This window comes from Scyliorhinus torazame, chromosome 27, assembly GCF_047496885.1.
Source record: "Scyliorhinus torazame isolate Kashiwa2021f chromosome 27, sScyTor2.1, whole genome shotgun sequence".
NCBI lineage: Eukaryota > Metazoa > Chordata > Chondrichthyes > Carcharhiniformes > Scyliorhinidae > Scyliorhinus > Scyliorhinus torazame.
In genome coordinates this window covers 20624325-20649959 of record NC_092733.1, presented here as the reverse complement: position 1 = coordinate 20649959, position 25635 = coordinate 20624325, and the positions used below count along the sequence as shown (strand labels likewise).

The 25635-nt window shown below is 48.3% G+C and overlaps 1 protein-coding gene and 1 long non-coding RNA gene across 5 annotated transcripts in view; one reads left to right on the top strand and one right to left on the bottom strand.

The window, feature by feature from the left end:
* smarca4a (SWI/SNF related BAF chromatin remodeling complex subunit ATPase 4a) overlaps positions 1–25635 on the bottom strand; it is a 196260-nt gene that overhangs the window by 117315 nt on the left and 53310 nt on the right. For all 4 annotated transcript variants that reach the window (XM_072491080.1, XM_072491081.1, XM_072491082.1 and 1 more), the window contains exons 2-10: positions 21072–21317; positions 18024–18156; positions 16247–16621; positions 14165–14263; positions 5222–5480; positions 4180–4306; positions 1686–1859; positions 833–1006; positions 12–179 (exon numbers count right to left, since the gene is read on the bottom strand). In XM_072491080.1, the coding sequence (XP_072347181.1) occupies positions 12–179; positions 833–1006; positions 1686–1859; positions 4180–4306; positions 5222–5480; positions 14165–14263; positions 16247–16621; positions 18024–18156; positions 21072–21293 (1731 nt within the window). In that variant the 5' untranslated portion in view covers positions 21294–21317. The remainder of the gene's footprint in view (positions 1–11; positions 180–832; positions 1007–1685; positions 1860–4179; positions 4307–5221; positions 5481–14164; positions 14264–16246; positions 16622–18023; positions 18157–21071; positions 21318–25635) is intronic.
* Positions 1–25635, top strand: part of LOC140403285 (uncharacterized) — a 203775-nt gene that overhangs the window by 134915 nt on the left and 43225 nt on the right. The window lies entirely within an intron of this gene.

Below are 25635 nucleotides of genomic sequence, written 5' to 3'. Positions count from 1 at the left end.
GTGGCACTAACCTTCTTCTTCTTTTTCTTCTTTTTCTCTTTCGCAGCCTGCGCTGCCTTGTGCTGTCGGACGAGTTCTGTCAGATTGGCCACGTATTCATCCGTTTGCTGCAGCAGGTAGGCCAGGCGCCGGTCTTTCTTCTGGTCAATCAGCTTTCGATAGCCTTCTTCATCTTCTGCCTGCAGCGAAAGGAAGAGGGAGAAAGATAGAAAGAGAAAGATATTAACAAAATGCCACTGGTACTCACACAGGGAGCAGATTTGAACACCGTCATTTTTAAAAATAAGTTTTTAAAACTAAATTTAGAGTACCCATCCATTTTCTTTTTAATTAAGGGGCAATTTAGCGTGGCCAATCCACCTACCCTGCACATCTTTGGGCTCTGGGGGTGACACCCGCGCAGACATGGGGGGAATGTGCAAACTCCACACGGACAGTGACCTGGGGTTGGGGATCGGACCTGGGTCCTCAGCGCCATGGGGCAACAGAGCTAACCACTGTGCCACCGAGCCGCCCCATTTGAGCACCTTCATGCATAATATCCCTCTCCCAAACAAATGTGCCCCCTGTATTCTGTGCACCATCTTTTCTGCACATGCTCTCTGATGAATCAGACTGGATACTGGGATAACATTCCTACCACCTGATTCCTCAGGTGCTCATGTGCAGGATCAGGCTCAAAGGTGATGCATCCCAAAGAACTGAATGTCGCACAGGAAGAACGGCCACATGGGACAGGCAATGGAATGCTGTAGAGCTGTTTCCCCAAACAGGATGGGCAATGTAAAGTCATCAATTAAGGGATGAGGTAGTCAAGCTGGAAGTAGCTCACCATCAGCCTCCTCATTCTCTCCTTCTCGATTCGCTCATTCTCCTTCTTCTGCTCGCGCTCAGTGTTGGCGTGATACGTGGCCACTGCTTTCGTCAGTTTCTGCATTTTCCCTGAAACTGACCGGTGATATTCCTTGAAGTCCTTGGCATGTTGCAGGATGCTGTTGAGGTATTCCTAGGAGCAAGAACAAAGAATGTGGAGTGAGTAGACAGAGAGGGTTTAGAAATAAATAACAGGAGGCTAGAAGAAAGGCTGAATATTGGTCGAACCCTTGTCCTGCTCTCCATTTAGATTTTACCTCCCTTACTTTAAAACTGCCTTGTGTCAGCCATCCTGATGTCCCATTATGTTGAGAGCATATCCTGTGACAATACCACAATTAGATACCAGGTGATGTCTCAACAATTTCTATTTGAGATCAATGAGATCCTGAAGGTACACAAAAGAGGGTCCCAGTTACATCTTGAATTACCAGTGGCTATCAGATCTCCCTGCAGTCCTGCTGGGGTTCTGTCCTTGTTGCTCTCTGTGTTCCTCGGTCCTCAGTGTCATGTTAACTGCCATATGAGCTTTACCTCTCCAGTCTCCCTTAGACGTTCAACTTTCCAAGATCTCTGAGCCCCTCAAATTCTGCTTTCTTTCTCTCCTTAAAACCTCTCCGTGCCTCTCTATGGTGATCCTTAAAACCTACCTCTTTGACCAAGCTTTTGGTCACTTGTCCCAGTATTGTCTTATTTGGCTCAGTGTCAAATTTTGTTGATAACGCTGATGCCAAAGTGTCTTGGAACAGCTAATCACGTTAAAGTTGCTGTGTAATTGTAAGCTGTTGTGATGGTGTGCACGAGACATGTACCTGGTGTTTCTGTCTGCGCTTGCGTTCTTGCTCAATCTTCTGCTGCTTCTCGAGTTTCTCAGTGATGCGTGCCTCGCGGAGTGACTGCCGCTTGCTGCGTTTGTAAGCTTTCGCATTCAGTGCCGTCTCGAGGGCTGTGTCCCTCCTCATACACACCACCACTTCCTGACGGAGCTGAGGAAAAATCAGAGGGGTCGGGTCATCGCAAGTAGTCTGACAGGGAACAGCATCCAGCAATGCACCAGACTGACATCGAGAAATATTCTAAGAACATTTTCTTCACTAATGTTTGCTTTGTCACTCACAGTAGTCAAAAGATGAATATACTGCCAACAGCCGATGGCCAAAGGTATTGTCCACTGCCCCAATGGCTGGCAAATAAAGGCACTGGCACTGCCCACTGATCTAAAGCCATAAATGTGCATTGCTTATAACTCTAACATGTCAAGTGTACACGCTCCAGTGTGAGATATAATCAAAATATTTCACTGGGCTGCAGTACTCATAAGTACCTGTGGGTGGTGCTGCTGAGAACAGGCGCAACCACCAGTTCAGTGCTGACACCTGTTGTAATAAGGAGGTATTGCAGCTGTCTGCAACCTGTGTTGTGAATGAATTAAAACTGAATTGTTGCAAACCTGCCATAATTTAAAATTCTGAAAAGAAGGAGGCATACAGTATTATCTAGGTTCCCTCCACTGATATAATGAGCCTCATTTTCTGGAGATCTTTTATGGTTTAGAAACATCACCCGAGAGATGGGTTAGGTAATGTTTTAGCTGGTATGTCAGGTGTACAGTGGATACACGGCAGGTTCTTCCTTTGCAATGTTGGGATTCCACAGTTATGCCAATATTTCCATATGTGTGTCAGTGGGAGACGTGCATTTAAAGTTTATGCCGTTCTAAATTCTCGATAAAATGCCCGCATGCGGGAGGACAAGCGAAATAAAAAGGCAAAAGCAGAATGAGCTACGCTTAAGATGTCGGGGTGGGGGGCGGGGGGTGGAGGAGGACAGGTGGTATAAGCTGACATTAATATAGCCAAGTTTGTGGAAAGTGTGATTTCATCAACTTTTTCGAAGGATTAGATTGGGTGGACAGAGAGAAACTATTTATGCGAGTTGGAAAGGCTGGGACTAGGGGACATAGTTTAAAAATTGGAGCCAGGCCATTCAGGAGTGAATGCAGAGAACGGTAGAAGTTTGGAACTCTCTTCTGCATATGGCTTTCAATGCTAGGTCAATTAATTTTAAATCTGTACAGATTGATTTCTGTTAACCAAAGTTACTGAAGGATATTGGCGACAGGGCGGCACAGTGGTTAGCACTGCTGCATCATCAGCAGTGACTGGATTTGGGTGGCGGTCTGTGTGGTGCCTGCACATTCTTCCCGTGTTGGTGTGGGTTTTCCCCGGGTGCTCCGATTTCCTCCCACAGTCCAACGATGTTCAGGTTAGGTGTCCTGGCCATGCTAAATTGCCCCTTTGTGTCCAAATATTAGGTGGGGGTTACGGGGATGGGGCAGGGGAGTGGGACAGGGTAGGGTGTTCTTTTCGAAGGTCGGTGCAAACTCGATGGCCGAATGGCCTCCATCTGCACTGCAGGTATTCTATGATATGGGACAAAGGCAGGTATATGGAGTTAGGTCACAGATCTGCTCAGCTAAATGGCCTCCTCCTGTTCCTATGGTGCGTGTCTCCTGGATTGGACAGTGAGGCTTTGGAGAGCTAATGAGGAACACTGAGCTGGCTGGCCATAGGGAAGCAAGAACAGCAGGTGGAGCTGGCCTGAAAGAGCAGTTCAGTGGGGCTGGAATATGAGACTGTGTGTCCCCGGAGAGTGAGCCTGCACACGCCAGGAAGTGAAGCTCAATGGGGTTGGAGAGTGAGAGCGTGTCATGTGCAGGACAGAAACACAGGCTATGAAAAGAAACTGAGTCTGTGTGTGTGGGTTGGGGGTGAGATGGAAGTGTCGCTGGCTGGGCCAGCATTGTTTGCTCATCTCATCCCTGCCCTTGAATTGAGTGGCTTGCTAGGGCCATTTCAGATGGCAGTTTCGAGTCAACCATATTGCTGTAGGTCTGGAGTCACATACAAGTCATCCCAGGTAAGGATTGTCCCTCTCTGAAGGACATTAGTAAACCAGATGGGGTTTTATGACAATTGACAATGGAGTCATGGTCATCATTAGATGTAAATTCCAGATTGTTATTGAATTCAAATTTCACCACCTGTCTTGGTAGGATCTGAACCTGGGTCTCTGGATTATTAGTCCAATGACAATACCACTATGCCACTGCCTCTCCTAATGTCTGTTGACATGACAGTGATGTCAGAAATGTTTGTGTCTGGGCAGGAACGCAATGGGGAGCTTGTAGTACTACTTCTAAATGGAACTCACATAAGGGATTCGATATCTGAGGCCAGTGAGGCCACCGTTATGGTGCAAAGAGGGATGTGAAGAAAAATGAAGTATTCTTGACCTGATACCAACCTGCCTTTGAAAATTAAGGAGTCGCAGGGCCTTGAGTTCAATGGTTGCTTTGGTGCGAAGGTCTCCTGCGAGTGAGCCAGGGAGGTTCTCCAGCTCTTGGATCCGATGAGAAATGCGTGCTTGCAGCCTGCCAACAAAACCAAACATCAGCAGTGCAATTCTGAATATTACAGCTAAAGGACAGAGGAACATTTTGAGACAGAAACTCAGGAGCACACTTCACAGGTCTAAAGCATAGCACTGGTCACGTTGTACAAGGCATGCAATTGTAATTCTATTTTTTGGTGGGATTAATGGAAAGGCACATTATGCATGACAGACCTTCTTAAACACACAACACGGGGCAGCACGGTGGCACAGTGGTTCGCATTGCTGCCTCACGGCGCCAAGGCCCCAGGTTTGATCCCGGCTCTGGGTCACTGTCTGTGTTGAGTTTGCACATTCTCCCCGTGTCTGCGTGGGTTTCGCCCCCCACAACCCAAAGATGTGCAGGGTAGGTGAATTGGCCACGCTAAATTGCCCCTTAATTGGAAAAAATGAATTGGACACTCTAAATCTATTTTTAAAATCACGCAACACAACAGGAACTTACATTTATATCGCGCCTTTCACGTAGTAAAATGTTGCAAGGCGTTAAGACGAGCATTAACAAATGAAATTTGACACCGCCACATAAGGGCAGGCGACCAAAAGTGCAGCCAAAGAGAAATAATTTAAGGCGTCTTAACAGGAGAGAGAAACAGAGAGGTGTAGATGTTTATGGAGAGAATTCCAGAGTTTAGGAACTAGGCCGATGACAGCTGACAATGTGGAGTGATTAAAACCGTGGGTGCTCAAGGGGCTAGAACTAGATGAGCAACGAGATCTTAGAGAGTTATTAGGCTGGAGGAGATCAAAGAGATAGAGAGCAGTGAGGCCATGGAGGAATTTTTAAACAAAGATTTCAAAACACACCACTGGGAATCCCTGAATAGGCCACACCAGGACTAGTGCAGCCTACAAACATGCATCCCATCCTGAAATATCGTCAAGCTCTCCTTACCGGTATTCCCGTTCCTGGAGAAGCTCAACTGGGTCCAGCCCCCGTGGTTTCTGAATGGGAGTGATCCTGTTCTGTTTCTGATGGTGCTGCACCATAGGGGCTGGCTGAGCCGGCTGACCTGGTGACTGAGTCTGTGGAGGCATCACTGGGGAGGCGGCAGGGGGCACGGCTGGTGGTGCTGGGGAAGGTCGACCAGTGGGCTGAGGGGGTGCCAGTTTCTGTGGGACACTGGTTGGAGTAGTGGCATTGGCCATCGGACCTGAAATAGAGAAAGGTTGTGAGGATTACAGGAAAATGTTAACCATGCTACCCATCTCTGCCAGATGAGGCTGGTTGGCGCTTGCTAGGAGATGGGTGTCCCCCAGACCTGCTCAGCTCCAAATCTGCTGCACTTGGTCTAAATTTGAAGTTTGTGAGTTCAAGCCATATTCCAGAACAAAATGAAAGACTTGCATTTCTATAACGCCTTTCACAACCTCAGGATGTCCCAAAGCAATTCAGAGCTGATGAGGCACTTTTGCAGTGTAGTCACTATTTTAATGTAGGAAACGGGCAGCCAATATGTTAAAGCTGTTGTGGGGCAGCTAATATGTGCACAGCACGCTCCCACAAACCGTAATGCAATAATGACCGGTTAAGAAGTTAAATTAAGTTGGTTGAGGGTTAACCATTGAACATCAGCAAGAATGCCTTTGCTTTTCCTCATATAGTACCATGGGATCTTGTCCACCTGAGAGGGCAGGAGGAGCTTTGGTTTAACACCTCATCATTTGAAAGATGGCACCTCTGGCAGTGAAGCACTCCCTCAGTACTGCACCGAGTATCAGTCTGGATTGAATGCTCAAGTCTCTGCAGAGGGGCTTGAACCCACAACAGCAAGATGCCAGGGCTGACACATTCGTGGAGATTAAAGATCCAGTAGTGTTCTGAGGAAATATTGTGCTTTTTTTAAATAAACATTTTATTGAGGTATTTTTGGTTTTACAACAACAAAATAAACAATGTACATGAATTTATAAACATAGTGCAAAAGCCGTCTTCCTGCCTTACATATCCCACTTTTATTCACCCCCTACTCTAAACTAAGCTAACCACCCCCCCCTTCTGCTGACGATTAATTTTCCGCAAAGAAGTCGACAAATGGTTGCCACCTTCGGGCGAACCCTAACATTGACCCCCTCAAGGCGAACTTGATTTTCTCCAGACAGAGAAAGCGAGCCAGATCAGATAGCCAGGTCTCCGACTTCGGGAGCTTTGAGTCCCTCCAAGCAAATAATATCCGTCTCCGGACTACCAGGGAAGCGAAGGCCAGAACGTCTGCCTCATTCTCCTCCTGGATTGTTCAACACGTCTGCCCAGAGACCATCCTCTATCTCTCCGCCCAGGTCCTCTTCCCACTTGCGCTTCAGCTCCTCCGTCTGCGTCTCCTCTGACCCCATGAGTTCCTGGTAGATGTCGGAGACCTTCCCTTCTCCCACCCACACTCTGGAAACTACCCTGCCCTGTATCCCCCTTGGTGGTAGGAGAGGGAAAGTTGTAACCTGCCTCCGTAGGAAGTCCTGCACCTGCAGGTACCTACATTTGTTTCCCAATGCCAATCCAAATTTCTCCTCCAGCTACCTCAGGCTAGGAAAGCTCCCCTCTATAAATATATCCCCCATCCTCTTAATCCCTGCTCTCTGCCATCTCCGAAACCCCCCATCCATCCTTCCCGGGGCAAACCGATGATTATTACAGATTGGAGACCAGGCCGATGCTCCCTCCGCTCCCACATGTCTCCTCCATTGCCCCCAGACTCTCAGGGCCGCCACCACCATGGGGCTGGTGGAGTACCGTGCCGAGGGGAACGGCAGAGGCGCCGTTATCAACGCCCCCAAGCTGGTGCCTTTGCATGAAGCCACCTCCATACGCTCCCATGTCGACCCTCCCCCCACCACCCACTTCCTGATCATGGCTATATTCGCCGCCCGATAGTAGTTACTGAAGCTTGGCAGCGCCAGCCCACCCTCTCCCCGGCTCCGCTCAAGCATCCCCTTTTTTACTCGCGGGGTCTTGCCAGCCTTTACAAAGCGAGTTGACCCGTTTGAAAAAGGACCGTGGAATAAAGATGGGGAGACACTGAAACACAAACAGGTATCTCGGGAGGACCGTCATCTTCACTCCCAGCTAGTGACAAGGGGAGCGCGTCCCACTTCCGAAAATCGTCCTTCATGTGGTCCACTAATCGGGCCAGATTTAGTTTCTGCAGCTGTTCCCATTCCCGCGCCATTTGGATGCCTAGGTATCGAAAGCTTCCCCCCACTACTCTAAACGGCAGTTCCCCCAGTCGCCTCTCCTGCCCCCTTGCCTGGACCGCAAACACCTCACTTTCCCCCATATTTAGTTTATACCCCGAAAACCAGCCAAATTCCCCTAGAATCCTCATGATTTCTTCCATCCCCTCTGCTGGGTCCGATACATACAGGAGCAGGTCGTCTGCGTAAAGAGAGACTCTGTGTTCCACTCTCCCCCGGACCTGCCCCTTGAAGATCTCAGTGCAATTGCCAGCTAACGCGAACAACAGTGGGGAGAAGGGGCATCCCTGTCTCATCCCCCGTTGCAGCCCAAAATAGTCCAATGTTGTCCTATTCGTCCGTATGCTCGCCACAGGAGCCTAATACAGCAACCTGACCCAGTCAATAAAGCCCCGCCCAAGTCTGAACCATCCCAGTACCTCCCACAGATATTCCCATTCCACTCGATCAAAAGCCTTCTCTGCGTCCATTGCGATCACCACCTCCACCTCCTTCCGGGGGTATCATGATCACATTTAACAACCTTCTTACATTGGCTACCAACTGACTTCCCTTAACAAACCCCGTCTGGTCCTCTCCAATAACGTCCGGCACACAGTCCTCAATCCTAGAGGACAAAATTTTGGCCAGCAGTTTGGTGTCCACATTCAATAGGGATATTGGCCTGTAGAACCCACACAGCTCCGGGTTCTTGTCCCGCTTCAAGATCAGTGAAATCGTGGCCCGTGGCATCGTCGGGGGAAGCGCCCCATGCTCCCTTCCTCATCAACAGCGGCCCCAATATCCCAGAGAACGTTTTATAGAACTCCACTGGGTACCCGTCCGGCCCCGGGGCCTTACCTGACTGCATGACCTTCAGACCCTCCACTATCTCTTCCAACCTGATCGGGGCCCCCAGCCCTTCTACCAGCTCCCCGTCCGCCTTCGGAAAATTCAGCCCCCTAGGAAGTGCCTCATACCCTCCAGCCCAGCTGGGGGTTCCGACCCATACAGCATACAATAAAACTCCTTAAATGCCTTATTCACCCCTGCTGAGTCTCCAGCCAGACTCCCGTCCCCATCCCTTACTTTCCCTATCTCCCTGGCTGCCTCCCTCTTTCTAAGCTGCTGTGCAAGCATTCTGCATGCCTTCTCTCCATGCTCATAAATCACCCCCCTCGCCTTTCTCAGCTGCTTTACTGCCCACCCTGTGGTTAACAAGCCGAACTCCGCCTGGAGCCTCCGCCGTTCCTTTAAAAGCCCTGCCTATGGGGTCTCCGCATAGTTCCTATCGACCTGTAATATCTCCTTTACCAGTCGGTCCGTCTCTGCCCTGTCTACCTTCTCCCTGTGGGCCCGTATCAAGATCAGCTCCCCTCTAACCACCGCCTTCAATGCCTCCCAGTGCACCTTTGCCGAAACTTCCCCCGTGTCGTTGACTTCCAGGTAGTTCTGAATACATTTCCTTAGCCACCCGCACATCTCTTCGTCAGCTAAAAGTCCCACGTCTAACCTCCAGTGCGGGCGCTGGTTACTGTCTTTACTAACCTGTAGGTGAACCCAGTGTGGGGCATGGTCTGAGATTGTAATCGCCGAGTACCCTGTGTCCACCACCCCCGTCAGTAGAGCCCTGCTCAGAATAAAGAAATCAATCCGGGAGTACACTTTATGTACGTGTGAGTAGAAGAACTCCTTCACTCTAGGCTGCCCAAATCTCCATGGGTCTACCCACCCCATCTGCACCATGAACCCTTTTAGTCCCTTTGCCATTGTGACACCCTCCCGTTTTTGAGCTAAACCAGGGTCGATAACTGTGTTGAAGTTCCCTCCCATGACCAACTTATGCGAATCCAGGTCTGGTATCTTCCCCAGCATCTTCTTTATAAACTCCACATCATCCCAATTTGGCGCATACACATTTACTAGTCCCACCTGCACCCCCTCCAGTTTCCCACTGACCATAATGTACCGGTCTCCCTCATCCGTAACTATTCTTCTCGCCTCCAACACCTTTCGCTTGTTGATCAGGATCGCGACCTCTCTAGTCTTCGAGTCCAGTCCCGAGTGAAAAACCTGTCCGACCCATCCCTTCCTTAATCTAACCTGGTCAGCTACTCTAAGGTGCGTCTCCTGTAGCATTACCATGTCCGCCTTCAGTCCTCTCAGATGCGCGAACACGCATGCCCTCTTGACTGGCCCATTTAGTCCTCATACATTCCAGGTGATCAGCCTAGTTGGGGGGCTCATCGCCCCCCCGCTTTGCTGATCAGCCATCCCCTTTCTTGGGCCAGTCTCCAGCCCACGCCTCCACCGGCTCGCCCCCAGGCAGCCTCCGCCCCCGACCTCCTCGCTGTCCCTCAGCAAAAGTCCCTCCCTCCTCAGCAGAACATTTCCCCCCCTAGTAACAGCACAATGTAAATCGACCCCTTTGATAAGCCTTACATCTGCTCACCCCCCACTGCGCTTCCGTGAGCTAGCCCGCCCAGCTAGCTTGGTGGCCCCCGCCCCTGGCGCCAGACATTCTCCCCCCCCTGCTCATACACACATATTGAAATGAGAAATAATCCCAACACAATTGCCCGACGAAAAAAAACCCGCTAAACAAAGAAAAGATCAAGCAAACGATCCAGCATCTAACAAACACACCTCCATGCCCCAACAGTGCAAATGTAAACTTTAACTCACTCAGCTCTGTAGCTGGCCCCAAATCGATACAGAAGGCATTACAAATAACGTCCACAAAATGAAAAACGAGAAACTTAAAAAATAAATTGAGATTACCCAATTCATTTTATCCAATTAAGGGGCAATTTAGCTTGTTCAATCCACCTTCCCTGCACATTCTCCCCGTATCTGCGTGGGTCTAACCCCCACAACCCAAAGATGTGCGGGGTAGGTGGATTGGCTACGCTAAATTCCTCCTTAATTGGAAAAAAATAATTGGGTACTCTAAATTTATTTTTAAAAAAGAGAATTCTTCCTGGCCAACACTCCTCCCTCAACTAATGCTGCCAAACAGATTAATCGCTCGTTTCAGTTGGTGTGATATTACTGTGTGCAAAATGGCTGCTGCTCTTGTCTACAGAACATAGAACATAGAACAATACAGCGCAGTACAGGCCCTTCGGCCCACGATGCTGCACCGAAACAAAAGCCATCTAACCTACACTATGCCATTATCATCCATATGTTTATCCAATAAACTTTTAAATGCCCTCAATGTTGGCGAGTTCACTACTGTAGCAGGTAGGGCATTCCACGGCCTCACTACTCTTTGCGTAAAGAACCTACCTCTGACCTCTGTCCTATATCTATTACCCCTCAGTTTAAAGTTATGTCCCCTCGTGCCAGCCATATCCATCCGCGGGAGAAGGCTCTCACTGTCCACCCTATCCAACCCCCTGATCATTTTGTATGCCTCTATTAAGTCTCCTCTTAGCCTTCTTCTCTCCAACGAAAACAACCTCAAGTCCGTCAGCCTTTCCTCATAAGATTTTCCCTCCATACCAGGCAACATCCTGGTAAATCTCCTCTGCACCCGCTCCAAAGCCTCCACGTCCTTCCTATAATGCGGTGACCAGAACTGTACGCAATACTCCAAATGCGGCCGGACCAGAGTTCTGTACAGCTGCAACATGACCTCTCAACTCCGGAACTCAATCCCTCTACCAATAAAGGCCAACACTCCATAGGCCTTCTTCACAACCCTATCAACCTGGGTGGCAACTTTCAGGGATGTATGTACATGGACACCTAGATCCCTCTGCTCAGCCACACTTTCAAGAACTTTACCATTAGCCAAATATTCCGCATTCCTGTTATTCCTTCCAAAGTGAATCACCTCACACTTCTCTACATTAAACTCCATTTGCCACCTCTCAGCCCAGCTCTGCAGCTTATCTATATCCCTCTGTAACCTGCTACATCCTTCCACACTATCGACAACACCACCGACTTTAGTATCATCTGCAAATTTACTCACCCACCCTTCTGTGCCTTCCTCTAGGTCATTGATAAAAATGACAAACAGCAACGGCCCCAGAACAGATCCTTGTGGTACTCCACTTGTGACTGTACTCCATTCTGAACATTTCCCATCAACCACCACCCTCTGTCTTCTTTCAGCTAGCCAATTTCTGATCCACATCTCTAAATCACCCTCAATCCCCAGCCTCCGTATTTTTTGCAATAGCCTACCGTGGGGAACCTTATCAAACGCTTTGCTGAAATCCATATACACCACATCAACTGCTCTACCCTCGTCTACCTGTTCAGTCACCTTCTCAAAGAACTCAATAAGGTTTGTGAGGCATGACCTACCCTTCACAAAGCCATGCTGACTATCCCTGATCATATCATTCCTATCTAGATGATTATAAATCTTGTAATCATCTAGAACAAGAGCTCCTCGAATGAAATATAATTCATTGAGTGTGAAATGCTCTAGAATGTTATTTTCAGAGTCATGAAAAGGCACCACCTAAATGTACGGCTTTCGTTCCCTTTTCAAAAGAATGTAGCATTGTCATTCTGAGGTGCTGTCAGACATAAAAGCCTGGCTATCACCAGACCCACACTTGACTGACATTTTAAGCCCATTACTCTCAATGAAAGGAAGCAATCAAACCCTCAGATTGCTCTTCCTGTCAGTACCAAGATTAGGAAACACTTCTTAGTTCAAAATGTCATGTGACTCCTTACTTTGTGTTTTGATGTTAGCACTTGAAAACTACATCACAGCACATCTGTCAAAAGAAGACAGAACCTGCTTCTGACTCCTAAATATTAGCTTTTTGGAAATACTGGAATTAGCTCATATCTCCCATATAAAATTTCAAGAAGCATATGCAGGTGTCCCTTGGCCGTTAACACATTCCCCACCAGCCCTGGCCCCACTTTCTATTTCAATCTTTCTAGTCAAGTATAAAGCAACACGACTCTTGGCCATTCCTTACATAGGGGGCAGCACGGTGGCGCAGTGGTTAGCACTGCTGCCTATCGGCACCGAGGTCCTAGGTTCGATCCTTTTTTTATTATAAATTTAGAGTGCCCAATTAATTCTTTCCAATTAAGGGATAATTTAGCTTGGCCAATCCACCTAACCTGCACATCATTTTTGGGTTGTGGGGGTGAAACCCACGCAAACACGGGGAGAATGTGCAAACTCCACACGGACAGTGACCCAGAGTCGGGATCGAACCCGGGACCTCGGCGCTGTGAGACAGCAGTGCTAACCACTGCACCACCATGCTGCCCCCAGGTTCGATCCTGGCCCCGGGTCATTGTCCGTGTGGAGTTTGCACATTCCCCCCGTATCTGCGTGTGTTTCACCCCCAGAACTCAAAGATGTGCAGGGTAGGTGGATTGGCCATGCTATATTTGCCCCTTAATTGGAAAAAATGAAATGCATTGGGTACTCTAAATTTTTTTTTAATAGAATACGGGGAGGACATTCAGTCCCTTGAGGCTGTTCCTTCATTCGGTTAGATCCTGGCTCAGCTGCTCCTCAACTGTGCCCAACATATTGCTTTAAATTTAATAATCTTTATTGTCACAAGTAGGCTTACATTAACACTGCAATGAAGTTACTGTGAAAAGCCCCCAGTCGCCACATTTCGGTGCCTGTTCGGGTACACAGAGGGAGAATTCAGAATGTCCAAATTATCTAACAAGCACGACTTTCGGGACTTGTGGGAGGAAACCGGAGCACCCGGAGGAAACCCACACAGACACGGGGAGAACATGCAGACTCCGCACAGACAGTGACCCAAGCTGGAAATTGAACCTTGGACCCTGGCGCTGTGAAGCAACAATGCTAACCACTGTGCTTCTGTGCCGCCCATATCTTGATATCCTTACCAGACAAAAATCTGTCAATCGACTTGAAAGCTCCAGTTGTCCCCCAGCATCCACAGCCTTTTGGTCGCTACCACCTGTACTGTGGGAGAAGTGCTTCCTGATTTATCTCCTAAATTCTAATTTTAAGACTGTGTGTCTTTGTTCCTGATTCCAGCGGAAGAAATAATTTCTGCATATCTACTCTAAATCCTTTTAACATATGAAGTTCCTCGTTTGGATCACCCCTCAATCTTCTCTGGGCAAGTGAATACAAGCTAAATTCATACAACCTGCCCTCATAATTCAACCAAATCGGTCCTTTGAACCGTCCACGCTTATTCCTCCAAAAACCTACCGTTTTACACTTCCTACCGCCGCCTCACTGCATTGAAATCAAACTTATCGCACCTTATCAAACTCATTCCTTTGCAGGACCCGAGGAATTGTAGAAATCCACACAGTTTCCCAGTCTTCCCTTCACCCATCATCTTTTTAAAAATGTTTCCAATTAAGGGGCAATTTAGTGTGGCCAATCCACCTACCCTGCACATCTTTTGGTTGTGGGGGTGAAACCCACACAGACATGGGGAGAATGTGCAAACTCCACACGGACAGTAACGCCAGGATCGGACCTCGGCGCCGTGAGGCAGTAGTGTTAACCATTGTACCACCCTGCCGTCTCACCCATCATCTTTTAGAGTTCAGGGTCAGTCCATGGGGCTATTTCCTATTCTATCTCGTCTTCATTTTTAACCTCCACTACTCTCCTGCATTCCGGGCCTTGGCCATTCAATTGGGTTCCTTGATAATTCTAAACACCAAAGAAGCTTACCTTCTGGCCAGGGTTTTGAGGGGCCACCAGGAGGCTGACACTGCATTCCCTGATTGACTCCAGCAGATCCTGGAGGCATCATGTTGGATCCTCCCATACCTACAAAATAGGGATGAGGGGAGAGAGAAAGTGAAATAGATACACTGGCACAGGGATTGTTTTAGAATCAGAAAAAATGACAAACGAAGGGAAGCTTGTTTGAACACCAATACTTTGGCAGGCCTTGCTTATGGCCAATTCCATGCACCACAACATTTGTCTGGCTCTTGCTTTACTGGTGTGTGTCCCCCTCCCCAGACCACACATCTTCCCGAGGTAGTTTTGGGGGGTGGGGGGGGGGGGGGGGGGTGGGGGGGGGGGGGGGGGGGGGGGTAGCAGGTCCCAGGCTACCACAAGGACACAAAGCAGGTCAACTATTCGATGATGATGCTCCTTCTAATCCTTACCTTCCTTCGTCCCTGCAGAGTAGAACCTGGGACCTCCTTAGTAACACCTGCACTGAGAACTGCACAACTGAAAACATTATCGGAACAGGAAGAGGCCATTTAACCTCTCAGCCTGTTCCACCATTCAATCAGATCATGGTTGATCAGCGACTTTTCCATATACTCATCTTTGTCCTCAATCCCTTCATAACTGTAATATGAATTGCTGATTAAAAATTGACAACTGAAAGAGCAAAGACTGTCCATTGCAAGTGGTAAGTGTTCTCTAACTCGACTACTGAAAGCTTTGGCTTAAACTTTCGGCCCAATCCTAGACTCACCAACCAGCAGAAATAGTTTCTCTTTATCTACCCTATCACTTCTCTTTAAATCACTGCGAGATTCCTTGTCATGTTTGTAGTGTTAAAGGGGGCTGTCACTTACATTCAACATAGGAGGAGGCCATTGTGTCCGTGCGAGTCCTTTGAAAGAGTTAGCTAATTAGTCCCACTCCCCTCCACCTGTTCTTCAAATATTTATCTAATTTCCTAGTGAAAGATACTTGGGGCGATTCTCCGAGCCTGCGCCGGGCCGGAGAATCGCCGCAACTGCGCCCCGCGATTCTCTGCGGTGCGGAGAATCGCCGCCATTTGCGCCGGCGCGTTTGGCGCAGCGCCGGCCGCTGGAATTGGTGGGGCCGCCGATTCTCTGGCCCGGATGAACCGAGCGGCCGTGCCGATACGGCAGAGTCCTGCCGGCACCGTTCACCTATGATCGCTGCCGGCGGGAACGGTCGGGAGGCGGCCTGTTGGGGGTGGGTGGGGGCAGGGGCGGCTCCTTCACCGGGGGGGGGGGGCGATGGGGTCTGGCCCACGATCGGGGTCCACCGATCGGCGGGCTGGCCTCTCCTACCCCGGGCCTACTTTCTGCCGCGGCCGGCCCCTGAACACCAACTCCATCGTGAGTCGGGGCTGGCGCGCTAAAGAAGTCCCCGCGCATGCGCAGGATGGCGCGGCCCAACTGCGCATGCGCGGGTTGGCGCAATGCCCATTTGGCGCTGCGAAAGGAGGCTGGAGCGGCGTGAACCGCTCCGGCGCCTGCTGGCCCCCTGGCCAGAATCGGACGTAACCAGGCCCGGTTCGCGCCATCGTGAAACGCGATGGCGTTCACGACGCCGCAAACACTTGGGCCCAATATTGGAGAATCGCCCCCACTGAATCTGTTTCCCCCACCCTATTAGGCAGTGCATTCAAGATCATAACACGCTGTATAAAAAATATTCTCCTCACCTTCCTCCTGGTTCTTTTGCCAATTATCTCAAATATGTGTCCTCTGGTTACTAACTCTCCTGTCAATGGAAATTGTTCCTCTTTAATTATTCTATCAAAACTCCTCATCATTTTGTATCACAGGAAATCTATTGACAAAGGGTTTTGATAGATATGATATAAATATTTTGCATGCAGTGTGAGATATCACGGCATATAGATACTTGGTAGATGAGACCCTTGTGAGTTTGACAGGGAAGCAGAATTGTCTTTCTGTGAAGTCGCTGTGTGAGTGTGTCTGAATTACACTAGAGCATGGCTCAGTCACTAACGCTAACAACCAATGCAAATTAAGAGTGCGTCGGCAAAGTAAGTGAGGAAGTAGATACCGAGTGGCCTGTTGTAGTTCCCAGGTGCTGGGCCTGGAGCTGGTCCAGTTCCAGGGGTGGAGGGTGGAGGTAGTGATGACATCTGCTGCTGCATTCCAGGCGGGGGTCTCTTCCCTTGGACAGCCAACTGCAGGTGGTCTGGAATGGGCTGGCCTCTCGCCAGCATCTTATATGCCATGATCTGTGCTCGCAGTTGATGCAGCTGCCCCTGGTTGAAAGGAGAGGGTCCTCGGTTTTGCTGTCCCAGGGTCTGGGGGTCCCCGCCATCCATAGGAACGCCACCTGGTCCAGCGGACATAGGGGGTCCTGAAGAAGGGCCATTAGCAGGTACTGGACTTGGGGCATGCTCAGCACTTCCAAGAGGAGAAGGGTAACCTGCAATTAAAGAGTTGTTACAGATTAACCTTTGTCTTTCTGCTAAATAAACAACAACAACTTGCATTTATATAGAGCGTTTATTAATAATAAAACAGACCAATGTGTTAATTGTATCATTGTGGTTATGTACATATAGGTGGAGCGCATTGATTGGGTGGATACCTGAGCATATATAAAAAGACACTTACTGACACTTGAGTTGAATGGAGTCAGGAGATACATACCTGTCATGTTTCATTCTGTGAATAAATCTATTCTAAGTAAAGGGTGGCTCTGATTTCTTCTTTCACCAGCTAGCTAATAGGGATAGTGTCACGGGCAGCATGGTGGCACTGTGGTTAGCACTGCTGCCTCACAGTGCCAGGGACTCAGGTTCAGTTCCAGCCTTGAGTGACTGTCGGTGTGGAGTCTGCACGTTCTCCCAGTGTTTTTGTGGGTTTCCTCCAGTTTCTCCGGTTGCCTCCCACAGTCCAAAGATGTGCAGGTTAGGTGGATTGGCCACGCTAAATTGCCCCTTAGTCTTCAAAGATGTGCAGGTTAGGTGGGGCTACAGGGATAGGGTGGGTGAGTGGGCCTAGGTCGGGTGCTCTTTCGGAAGGTCGGTGTAGACTCGATGGCTGAATGGCCTCCTTACGCACTGTAGGAATTCTATGATTTTAAAGATCACAAGATGCTTGACAGGAGGATTACCAAACAAAATGAGATAACAAGCCACAGAAGGAGAAGTTAAGGCAGGTGACTGAAAGCGTTTTGAAGCGCAACTTTAAGACACATAGAGAAGTAGGGGGCAGAAAGGTTTATGGAGAGGATTCGAGAACTTAAAGCCGAGGCAACTTAAAGCCTAACCAGTGACAGGAGATGAAAATTAGGATACGCAAGAGCATTGGATGAGTGCAGAGATCTCAGGGAGCTGTAGGCAATGTTCCCTTCAAGCTGTGCGGATGTTCACATATGCAGCAATTGTGAAGGTGCTGCACAGAATGTTCACAAGCTATCCACACAGGAGAATTGAGGGAATCATCGGTTGTAGGATTGCAGGAGGTTACAGAGAGTGTGCGGAGGGGTGTGGGTTGGTAAGGCCACGGTGGGATTTGAAAGCATGGATCCAAACGTTAAAATTTCGGCGTTGATTGATCTGGAGGCAATGCAGGTCAGCAAGCACCGCTGCGAGGGTGATCGTGATGTATGAATGGGATTGTATGAGTTGCGATACAGGTGGCCGAATTCCCTGCAAGAAGGAAATGAAATCAGATAGAGAAACCGTCCATTCAGACTTCAATCCCTGGGTCAGTATGTGGAGCCCAAAGACAAGAGGTGTGAAAATAATATAATTTGCAATCAAGTTGTTCTTTTCATTGAAACAAAATAAAAAGCTCTGCATTGAAGCACAGCCTGTTACCTTGTGAATGCTGGTCCATGGGGCTGGGCGGTGGTCCCATACCACTGTGTCCGCCTGGCCTCATGCCAATAGATTTCATCTGACTGTAACGCGGGTCATCGGGCATCACCTTTTCATGCATCGATTCCATTGCCTGCAAAGAGAAAAGACGTTGGAGGCAGCATTCCCCTTCAGCTGGCAGAGAACTGCAATTACTGAACACAGCCTGTACCCGTGAATGTGCAATCCATTAATGTCTTCTGGCATTCTCTGGACAAGACTCTCAGGGAAACAGATGCAATGGGACAGAGAAGGGGGTGGGGATTTAGCTGTGATTAACTCAGCAGCCTAAGGACTGAGCTGTGGCAGGTGCCTCGAAGGTTTCCGGATTACAAATGGCTGGTTCTTCTGCATAGTACAGGCACATGATGGGACCGTTAACATGAGGGGAGCTGCTGAAATCAGGAGATAAGGTGTAACTGACAGGGTTCCAATGGAGCCAGCCTCTCTGCAGCCTGCCGCCACTGATTACCACAAAGAATCCTGCTTTGTGCACGTGGATTCGAAGAGGGTTCAGCAGAAATGTCAAAGTCAGCCTTTCAAACACCACTGAGGCTGAGTTACAGAGTGCTAAGGAGCAGATGCAGTCAGAACTTAACTGTTTGATGCCGTGAAAGCAGAAAGAAAAAGCAGGAACTGACCCTGCAACGGATATTGCAAGCCACACAACAGAAAGAGGCAGTGGTACAATTGGGGAGGTATGGGAACAGATATTGCCATACCGAGAGGCATGGTAGATCAGTACTATACAGAAGGGTGGTATAATATGGTGTTACTCGGAGGGGTGTGGTGTATAAGGATGCTATGAAAGAGTCATACGCACTTGAAACGTTAACACTGTTTCTCCCTTCACAGACGCTGCCAAATCTACGGAGTCTTTCCAGAATTTTCTGTTTTTAATCTCAGGTTTCTAGCATTCATAGTATTTCGCATTTATATTATTGCCACTGAGAGGAAACTGGCACAAATCAGGCAGATATACAGAGGGATGTCTTATATCAGGGTGCCATACAGAGTAGGGGGTATGATAGTTCAGGGTATTATACAGAGGGAACTGATGCTTATCAGGCTGTTATGTGGAGACAGCATTTGTATTATTTTATTTATTTAGCCAATGCAAATCCCTGACTCAAGCAATTGCCGCCTCATTTGCTGCTGATTAATCCTCCACTTAGTCTGCAAAGGGGATACTCCTCAGTAATGTGAAGCGTTGTTTGTGTCTTTCCACAAATGCATACGGGGTTTGTCCCAAGGTCCCAGCGGTTGAGGTTGGCTGCACAGGGGCCCTGTACACAAGGGTGTGACTCAAGAAAACTGTGGTATATAGTGATATTCGGCCTAGGGTTGTGACTGAAGGAATAAGTAGGTATATTATGCAGTGAGGCACCGTATTATAATAGAAGTTTTAGGTCAGAAAGTATACAGAATAGGAAAGCGGTACATGAATTAGTATTAAAAGGGAGATTGGATGTAAAAAATGTAATAAAGCGTTTTACACGTTACACTATTATGCCGTATAGCTGATATTAAGATAGGTCTGTCGAATCTAACTGACATTGTAAAGAATATTGCTTACAATTTCAAGTAATACAAAATGAATTTAGTTTTACTGCACAGAAGTCCAGTCAGTCCATCAAACCTGTGCAAGCAGTTTGAAAGAACTACCAAATTAGTTCCACTTCCCTGCTCTTCCCACAGCCCTGCAATTGTTTTCTCTTTCAAATGTATATCCTTTTGAAAGTTATGCCCGGGTCTGCTTCCACAACTCTTTCGGGTAGCATATTGCAACAATTCGCAGCTTTAAAAAGAAATCTCCTCATCGACCCTCTCTGTGATATTCCCCACCGTCTCTGTGATAGTCATTGAAGTGTGACTGGAGTATTGCTGCTTCTACGTGAGCAGCAGTCAGCAGAGGTCATGTCAACTATAATCGTCTTAAAAAGCTCATTCCTTCAAACTGAGAATTAGCCAAAGTCACTTTACATAGAATCATACAGCACAGAAGGATGCTAACCAACATGGTTATTGATAGAATCCCTACAATGCAGCAGGAGGCCATTCGGCCCATCGAGTCTGCATCTGCCCTCCGAGAAGCACCCTACCCACGTCTACTCCCCCTTCTATCCCTGTAACCTAACCTGTACATTCCTGGACACAAAGGGACAATTTAGCGTGGCCAATCCACCTAACCTGCACACCTTTGGACTGTGGGAGGAAACGAAAACACCCGGAGGAAACCCACGCAGACACGGGGAGAACGCGCAAAGTCCACACAGGTATCACCCAAGATTGGAATTGAAGCCGGGTCCCTGGCGCTATGCAGCAGTGCTAACCACTGTGCCACCCTTTATTTGGTTTTCGAGGCCAAATCAAAGATCTTTTCCTGCTGAGAAATTTTACGAACAGATTAGGAGTATAGTGTAGAGTAACCAACATGCTTAAAAGGCTAGTTGAAAATTGGAGATTATGCAAAGCACTGTGGTTGAGTTTAGTCAGACTTGGCTTTTTTAAAGCCGCTAGACTTTGAGAGAAAGACTGAGGGAGATGGGGTATTCCAGAGTGTGGCCTCCTGGATAGGCTGCAATTGATGAGTCTCGATTTCAATCCAGGAAGGTGAATCCCGGGAGTGTATTTGCAACAGAGGGGGATAAGGAAAGGAATCTGAGAAAAGCAATGGGCATTAACCATATCGATAAGGGAGGGGGTCAGGGTCAGATAAAATAAAGCATTTGTCCGGCTGTGGGTAAACAGCAAGTGAGAGCCACTAACTGCATGGCTTTCACTGAGCTGGCATGACACGGTGGGTCGAATGGCCTCCTACACTGTATGATGCTACAAAGGTCTGAACAGGAATATTGGAACTAGTTCACCAAGCCAAACAAATCACCAGTCTAGCCCCATTAAGTGTTTTTCTCTTTGCTTCTAAACACTCTAAAAAGATTACTTATAATGCACATCATTGTTTCAGCACAAGAGTAAAGATTGTCACAGATATTTACACCATGTTACCTTATGAAGTTGATGTATGCTTTCTGCAGGGTAACCTCCAGGCCCCTGTGGAGTCATGGAATGGCCGGCAGATGGGGGACCTGGGCTTGGTCCCATCATACTGTGTGCAGAGCCAGGCGAGGGTCCAGGACTGGGGCCTAGCATTGACCCAGGAGAAGGTCCAGGTCCTGGTGATGGGCCCGGGCGAGGAGTGCCTCCCATTGGAGGATCCGGAGTTGACATCTTCCAGCAGCGCTCTTTGACACCCTTCAATAAAAAGATACACGTTACCCGATGCTTTTATCTCCATCCCTGCAAGTCATTCCTTGGTTCGAGTGTCTGAATACTTGACCTGGGGACTCTGAATTCTAATAGAGGAGTTATCCTGTTATCCTAACCAACATTGGAGCAGAGAAGGTGAAGAAGAGATTCAATAGAGATGTTTAAAATCATGAAGGGTTTAGATAAGATAAATAAAAAGAAATTGTTTTAATAACTGAAGGGACACAGATTTAAAATGATTGGCAAAAGAATGTTTGGAATGATAGGGTGGGAGATGGGTTAAAGTAGCTTTAATTGCAGATTTCAAAATAAAATTGGATTAATAATTGCAGAGAAAAAATTGCAGGGATATGGGGGGGGACGGGAAGTGGGATTAAATGGCCAATACAGATCCGATGGGCTGAATGGTCTCCTTCTGTGCTGCACCATTCAATGGACTAACAGCAGTAAAAACAGACAACTTGGGGATGGATTCTTCATTGCGCGACACCAGTAGCGGGTTTCCCGATCCGGCGGAGAATGGAGCATCAGCCGAAAAACGGGGGCCGGGATTCTCCTTTCCAGGGGCTAAGTCCCCACGCCGACGGGAAAACCGGCGGAAACGGGCCTCCAAGGTGAGGAATTCTCACCTGTCTTGGGGGCTAGGACGGCGAGGGGTTGGCGCGCTCCAGCCGGCGCCGAAGGGACTGCGCGAGTTCGCGCATGCGCCTATGAACCGGAGGTGTGTTTTGGTGCATGGGCTGGTGCAGAAGGAAGGAATGCCCCCACAGCACAGGCCTGCCCGCAGATCGGTGGGCCCCGATCGCGGCCAGGCCACCGTGGGGGCACCCCCCCCCCCCCCGGGTCGGATCCCCCCGTGCCCCCCGAGGACCGCCCCAGCCGACTTACCTGCCAGGTCCCGCCGTGTGGGATCATACGTAACCCACGCCGACGGAACTGGCCAAAAACGGACAGCCGCTAGGCCCAGAGAATTGCTGGGGGGACCGGCGTGACATGAACCCTGCCCGAAAAACGGCACCGGAGAATACGGTAGCCAGAGTTGAGGCGGGATTCGCGCCGCCCCCGGGGATTCTCCGGCCCAACGGGGAGTTGGAGAATCCCACCCGGGATCAGCGCCGGGTGCCAATCACGTTCCGATGTTCCGGTCCCCCGCCAGCAGCAGTAGCGAGCTACAAGTCCCACAATGGCAGGACCGATTAACGGGCTGGGAGACCAGGTTCAGCTTCCCCGTTATGCACTGACCCCGACAGCGGCAAATCCTCCCAGCGGGATTTGGTACAAGTGGGGAGATGGTGCCATAGTGGTATTGTCACTGAACTAACAGTTCAGAGACCCAGGGATGTGGTTTGAATTCCAACGCGGCAGATGTTGGAATGTGAATTCAACTAAAAATCTGGAACTAAAAGTCTAACAATGACCATGAAACCATTGTTGATTGTCGTAAAAGCCCATCTGGATCACTAATGTCCTTTAGGGATGGAAACCTGCCATGCTCACCTGATCTGGCCTACATGTGACTTCAGACCTCACAGCAATGTGGTTCAATCTTAACTGCCCCTCTGAAATAGCTAAGCAAGCCACTCAGTTCAAGGGCAATTAGAGATGTGCAACAAATGCTGGCCTCACCACCGACACCCACATCCCATAAAATTATTTTAAAAAATGTTTTCCCAAGCGTGGCCCTGACGAGGTGGACCCGTGGTGGGTCAAGGCATAACTGAGGTTCCTCCTAAAGTCAAGCAGAAGGCCCCCCATAATGCAAATCCTGCCCCCCCCCCGCCAAGCCCACCAGCAGACCCTGCTTTGATGTTAAAAACCATGTATATAAACACTCCTGCTATGATTGACAGTTCCTCACCACATCAAAAGTAGCCAATTGGTTTCTGCTGTGAAAAGGAGGCAATGAAAGCACTTAGATGTCAATCATAACAACAGTATTTATAAACAGTGTGGTCAGCATCAAAACAGGGTAATAATAATAACCGCTTATTGTCACAAGTAGGCTTCACTGAAGTTACTGTGAAAAGCCCCTAATAGAAATGCATTCAAGCGTAAAGGGAAAGATAAATCAACAATCCACCAAGCAGCTGTCTCTGGAGTAATAAAACTGTCAATCACTGGCTAATGCAATGTATTGCTGTGTGACATTGGATGGAAGAATTGCATTTCAAAGGCTGTCAAGGGATTTGAAGTCCTTCGAAGTGTACTTTCCTGGAAGCCTCTGACGCTGTTGCTTTAAAGACATTTGTCTGAGGCAGCAGATGTTAGGGCAGGGAGAGTGAAAATGCAGCGATCTTTTACTCTACTGCCCGAACTGCTCTTCAGCTTCCAGGCAGAGGTGACTGATGGGGGGTCTCTGTTGGGGGGTCTGATGGAGAGACTGGGGGGAGGGAGGGGGGGGGTGCCTGTGACCTGGGGCCAGGATTGAACCCGTATCCTCCGTGCCATGAGGCAGCAGTTCTAACTACTGTGCCACCGTGCCGCCCTCGAGTAGACCCATGGCAGTAGTGGGACTGTGCGTGAGCGGATGCTCATCACAGTGTCACACAGCATGCAGCAACAGCACCAATTTACATTTATATAGTGTCTTTAACATAGCACAGTGTCACAGCAGCATAATCAACGAGCATAGTCATAATCCCGAACAAACATTGATGCCTTCAAGAGGAGCAGGGCCAGGAGAGTTGGGGAGGGGGAGGGGGGGGGGGCAGGGGGAGTTAAAGGTTTTAAATGGCCAAATGTGATAGAAATCATGTGCATTCTGAAAGGACTGTCATCACGTCTGAACGCTTCAATTATTCGACCATACATGCAGTCATTAGTTCTCAGAAGAATGCATTACTGTGGAAGATTAGATTCTAATTCTGTGGCTGTCGGGTGAGGTTAGACAAGGTATTGATTATACTCAGTGTGTTGAAAGCATGCAATAATTGGGGAGAAGCATTGTTCGGGGATCAGGATGTGATAGGGGCCCAGAGTGGGAAATGATTTATTGCACTAGAACTCTACATAATAAGAGAGAATGGGAAGTGATTTGGTAGATTGGAATTCGGTGATTAGATTAGGTGTGTGCTGATGTGGAGCCAACTGTACAGTGCTTGGCCTGAATTAAAACTGACATGCGGGTTTGCCAGGCAAATACACTTCAGGCAGCGTATGTATCTCGTTGATAATCGTTATGGAAAGGCAGGCAGGGCCAGCGAATCCTGGGGAGGTTTCCACGCTCTCTCAAGGCATAGGCAAAAATAAATGCAACTGTCAACTGAATTATCTGGCCGGACTTGAGTTAGGGTTGAGGAAGGGATTTGAGGAATGTGAGCACCCCAAGGCAACGTTGAGCTTGTGGTGAGGTGGGAAGTTAATAGGATTTTAACTCGGAATGGAGGTGGAATTATAATGCGCTTCAGCATCACAGTCCAAGGAAAGGCAAGATCGATCACTGCTGATTGCTCTCCGAAAGCCCCGATCGGAACTGCTGGCATATAGATGTCACATGAGATCAGGGCTCAGGTGTTTAGCACATTGAGTTTGCACTGGTGGCACTTTATCTCTTTAATCCCAATTTGTTCTTCTATTCAGATCTTTTTATTTCCTAAGTGACCGGTGAGGAGAGGACGGGGCTCAGTTGTGATACTTCCTATGGCCGAATAGTCCATGGATACTTGCTGTCTAGGTTCACACATGGAGAATGACCATTTGAGATGAGGAACTGAACCTCGGGAGTTAGCACCACTAATGTGTCAGTTATGCCTCAGTTAGTAGGATTCTCCTCTTTGAATCGGAAGGCTGTGGGTTCAGCTCCCATTCCAGGACTTGAATGCAAACATCAAGGTTGACACTAAAGTGCAATACTGAGGGAGTCTTGGGAGAGGCCATTTCTCTGTCCTTTCAGCTGTAAGAGCCCATGGCCCTATTTTGAAGAAATGTAGGAGAGTTGTCTCCAGTGTCCAGGCCGATACTTATCATTTAAAAAAAATGTTTTTATTAAATTTCTTCATTTTGTACAATACACAATAAACAAATCTGTGTAGACCAGATACAATTTACAAAGCCAAATTTTAGAAACAACCCCCAAAACCCAAGCCCCCTAACCCCCTTTCTTTTAAAAAAAATATATTTTATTAAAGTTTTCAAACAGAATTTTTCCACTTTACAAATCAACATAAAAATAACACAATAGCTGATAAATAACATTGTTTAAATAAAATAGTGAACTAACAAAGTAACAAAAAATAGTGCTCCCCCCCCCCGGGCTGCTGACGATCTATTTTCCCTTAACGTTCCGCGAGATAGTCAAGGAACG